We start from the raw sequence: 3,398 nt of genomic DNA, 5'->3' as shown, positions 1-3,398 counted from the left end.
CAGCAGGAGCTGCATTACCCTCAGAATTAATTTTTGGCATCAGCCATTGAATTGTGAGCTGAAAATGCAGCAAATATATAGTTCTATGGAGAAGCTTTTATGATAAATTTGAGGTGAAGGTAATCACCAGTGCATGCGTATTCTTGTTATCTGAAGTTCATCACAAAGGTATGTCATAGTTAATTTTTCTCCTCAGCTTCTGAGTTTTGGGTTTTTTCCTTTCTACCTCAAAGTTGAAGCTGTTGTACTTTATTAAATACTTGGAAGTTTTAAAGGAAATATAACTTCAAATATTATCTGCATTTAACTTTGAGCATGGAATATAATGAAAGTGAAGGAAATTATTGGATTTGAATTGGTTGGGTTTCTTTTCTGGTGCTGCTGATGAATTGAAAACAAATTATTTATTCAGCTCTGGTTTTTTAGTTCCTAAATGGCTTTTTTCTTTTTTAAGTTCCATAAATGCAATAAATAATACATGCTTAGTTGGTATTGGTTTTGTTTAAAATCTTGCAAGGGGATTGATGATATCCATGTGATCTGATTTTTTTCATGTAAGTAAATAGTGTGAATTGCCCTGTGTTCTTTTCCAGCGCATGTTGTATTGAAAGGGAGGAGGATAATGGTGGAAAAGTTCATTTCTTCAGCTCTGAAAATAACTGAATGCATTAAGCATTGTAGACACTTGTACAGAAGATTAGTAGCCTGGATGGAAACTGTCCTGTACTGCCTAGAAATTCAGGGTTTAAGCAGACTGCCTTTAAGTAAGAGATAACAGAGTAGCCACTGTGGGCTGCCCTATGGGTAGGAGAGGAGGAAAATTGACCGTTCCTTTCAAAATATGAAGTGCAAGAAATAGGAAAGTCAGGCCCATCTTCACCAATATGACACCACCTACTTCACTGTATGTCACTGTCTCTGCTCCTGCAGTGGCCCTCTGAATCTATAGGTAGAGATCTGAAAAGCTCTATGATTCTTCAGTGATACATAAATAAATAAGAAGTTTCTTGCTCTGCATGACTGGAGACTGGTAGTGACTATGGTGAGAACAGGAAAACCCTTCCAGGCACTTTGGATCTCTTAAGACCTTGGCTCTTGAAAGCAAAATATTCATACAACTAAACACAAAGACAAGGAATGAGGGTCTTCTCTGTAGCCCCCCTGTTCTGTCTGGAAAAGCAGCAAACTAAACACAAAGACAAGGAATGAGGGTCTTTAGCCCCCCTGTTCTGTCTGGAAAAGCAGTGGCTCTGACAAAAAGATAGTGCAGTCCTAGAATTCATTACAAAGAGCAGACAAAGAAGTGGTTTTTACCTCTGCATAAGCCACGCAAGACCTGCAGTGGTACAGTACATGTGGGACTGGTGTTAGCACTTGTTTCTTGGCTTAGGAAAATGGGATGGGACTCCAAAAGCTCCCCGAGCAGTTTTGAGAACTGCAGAAAATGCCTCCCCAGTAGAGCTTTGCCTCCTTGCTGCTTAGCTTATTATCAAAAGGAAGATTGGGAGGAAATTTGATTAGTGCGCAAAATCCTTGCTCAGGGAGAAAATACCAGGTTGCCAAAGAGACTTTAATCTAATGGAGACAGACATAACAATGCTGATTGTGAAAGCTGAGGCTGGATAATGCAGATAGAAAATGAGACCTTGGATTGTTTTATTAAAGGGGTTAGTGACCACTGGCACAAACAACCCAGCGTGGTCATGAGTTGCCCACCGTTGTGGGGCATGCATGTTAGCCTACATGTGCTGCTGGGCCAAATGCTGAGTTAGGGAAGGGGAAATCTGTTGGCTGCGTTAGTAAATCAGGCCAAGTGCAGTCCCTGCTGGTCTTGTGCTCTGCGGCTCTGAAAGTGGGTACTCAGCAGTGGGACAACTGGAGAGATCTGGCCTGAGACAGGCATAGTGCTGGCAGCTGTTTTGCCAGCTTCAGTTCTGCCACTGCACAGCCCTTCTGACTTCAACACCTCAGAAATGTTCCAGTCAGGAGGACTGACCTCTCCACCAATATTTAAGCTTTATTTCAGTTGGTTTGTTGGGTTTTTTTTAAACCAAACAAACCTAAACTCTCCTCTCAACAATACTTATTCCTAATTTTTTAACACTTATAGCTCTAGAATCTTAAAGAATTTTAATCATCTGAGACTTTACAGTTGTCAAAATGGTACTAAAACATATGTACTCGTTTTAATAACCAGGAAACTGCCACAAGCAATTATTGTCTCTCTGCAGCAAAATCCATGAGCGCTGCTCTAACAGTTCACTGGTCAGCTAGGTGTTTAAGTACTTTGCCAAATGTTGGAGTCAGTGATTGGCAGAAGCAGAGGGCAAACTAAATCCTCATTGTAAAATAAATAAATAAATAAATAAATAAATAAATCCATGTCCCATTATCTATTGAGCCAGGAATTCCTGATTCTTGCAACGTGCTTCAAAATGGTACGTGACCATCATCCAACTGATATGTATGTGTGTGAGGAGCTGCATCGGTTGGTGCTGTCATAGTCTCCAGCAGTGATTAAGTATTAGATCTTCTGCACAAAACTACTCTGCTTCCATTTTAACAGTTTATCTTTTGTTGTTCAGATGAGCACTATGCCAGGACTTCCTACAAGACCCTGTTTCTATGATATAGACTTGGATACAGTGTCAGGAGAAGTCAGTGGGCTCTTTTGAAAGGAATTATTAAGCAAAGGTAGGTGCTTTCTTTAGGGTAAAAAGCTTTCAATATTTGGGCTTTATTTCTCATCTTGAGATAAAAGAGTTAAGCCAATCTCATATTATGCCATATGTTTCCAAATGACATTTGATTATAATTCAGTCTGAAAGTTGCCTGCAGTACTATATAATAGTAATTAAACTTATTTTTCTTTTTAGCTCCCAGAAGAACACCTGATGAGTCATGTGAATGGAATTATGCCCTTATTTTTTAAGTCAAAACAAGATATGACTGGGAATAAAGTGCAAGAAGTGACTGGAAGGAGGAGTGCTGAAGAATCAACCACTTACTTTTACCCTGTAATAATTTTTCAGCTGCTGTGTTCCAAGCTAGTTTACACTGAGCGTATAAATCATACTGCCTGTACAAACCTCCTGCTTCATAACTGTAGCAGAAGCTTCGGTTTAGTGACCTCTTGATTCAGTGACGCGATTTTAGTAATTAAAAATCTTAAAGCTGGAGCTGTTTGTAACAATCTTGAGACTTAATTGTCTTAACCATAGGGGGTTTGTAGCATACATTATCTTTGAAAGTCTTGTACACTGCATATTCCCCATTGCCATACTGAATTTGATATTCCATTTCTTGCACTATGGGAGAAATCGTTGTGCTCTGAAACTGCACCAGTGTCATTTAAAGAGGGAACCAGGAGGAATCACTTTTGCTTCTCATCTCTCCAG

At 39.5% G+C, this 3,398-nt stretch overlaps 1 protein-coding gene across 1 annotated transcript in view; it reads left to right on the top strand.

The window, feature by feature from the left end:
* Positions 1-3,116, top strand: part of MTHFD1 (methylenetetrahydrofolate dehydrogenase, cyclohydrolase and formyltetrahydrofolate synthetase 1) — a 34,650-nt gene extending 31,534 nt beyond the window's left edge. Inside the window, exons 26-27 of the mRNA XM_029085953.1 lie at positions 2,586-2,694; positions 2,877-3,116. Coding sequence (XP_028941786.1) covers positions 2,586-2,675 — 90 coding nt within the window. The 3' untranslated portion in view covers positions 2,676-2,694; positions 2,877-3,116. The remainder of the gene's footprint in view (positions 1-2,585; positions 2,695-2,876) is intronic.
* The last annotated feature ends 282 nt before the right edge of the window (positions 3,117-3,398 follow it).

This window comes from Antrostomus carolinensis, unplaced genomic scaffold (genome assembly GCF_000700745.2).
Source record: "Antrostomus carolinensis isolate BGI_N321 unplaced genomic scaffold, ASM70074v2 scaffold787, whole genome shotgun sequence".
Classification (NCBI taxonomy): domain Eukaryota; kingdom Metazoa; phylum Chordata; class Aves; order Caprimulgiformes; family Caprimulgidae; genus Antrostomus; species Antrostomus carolinensis.
Note: the sequence above shows the minus strand (reverse complement) of the source record. Positions and strands in the feature narration are given on the sequence as shown.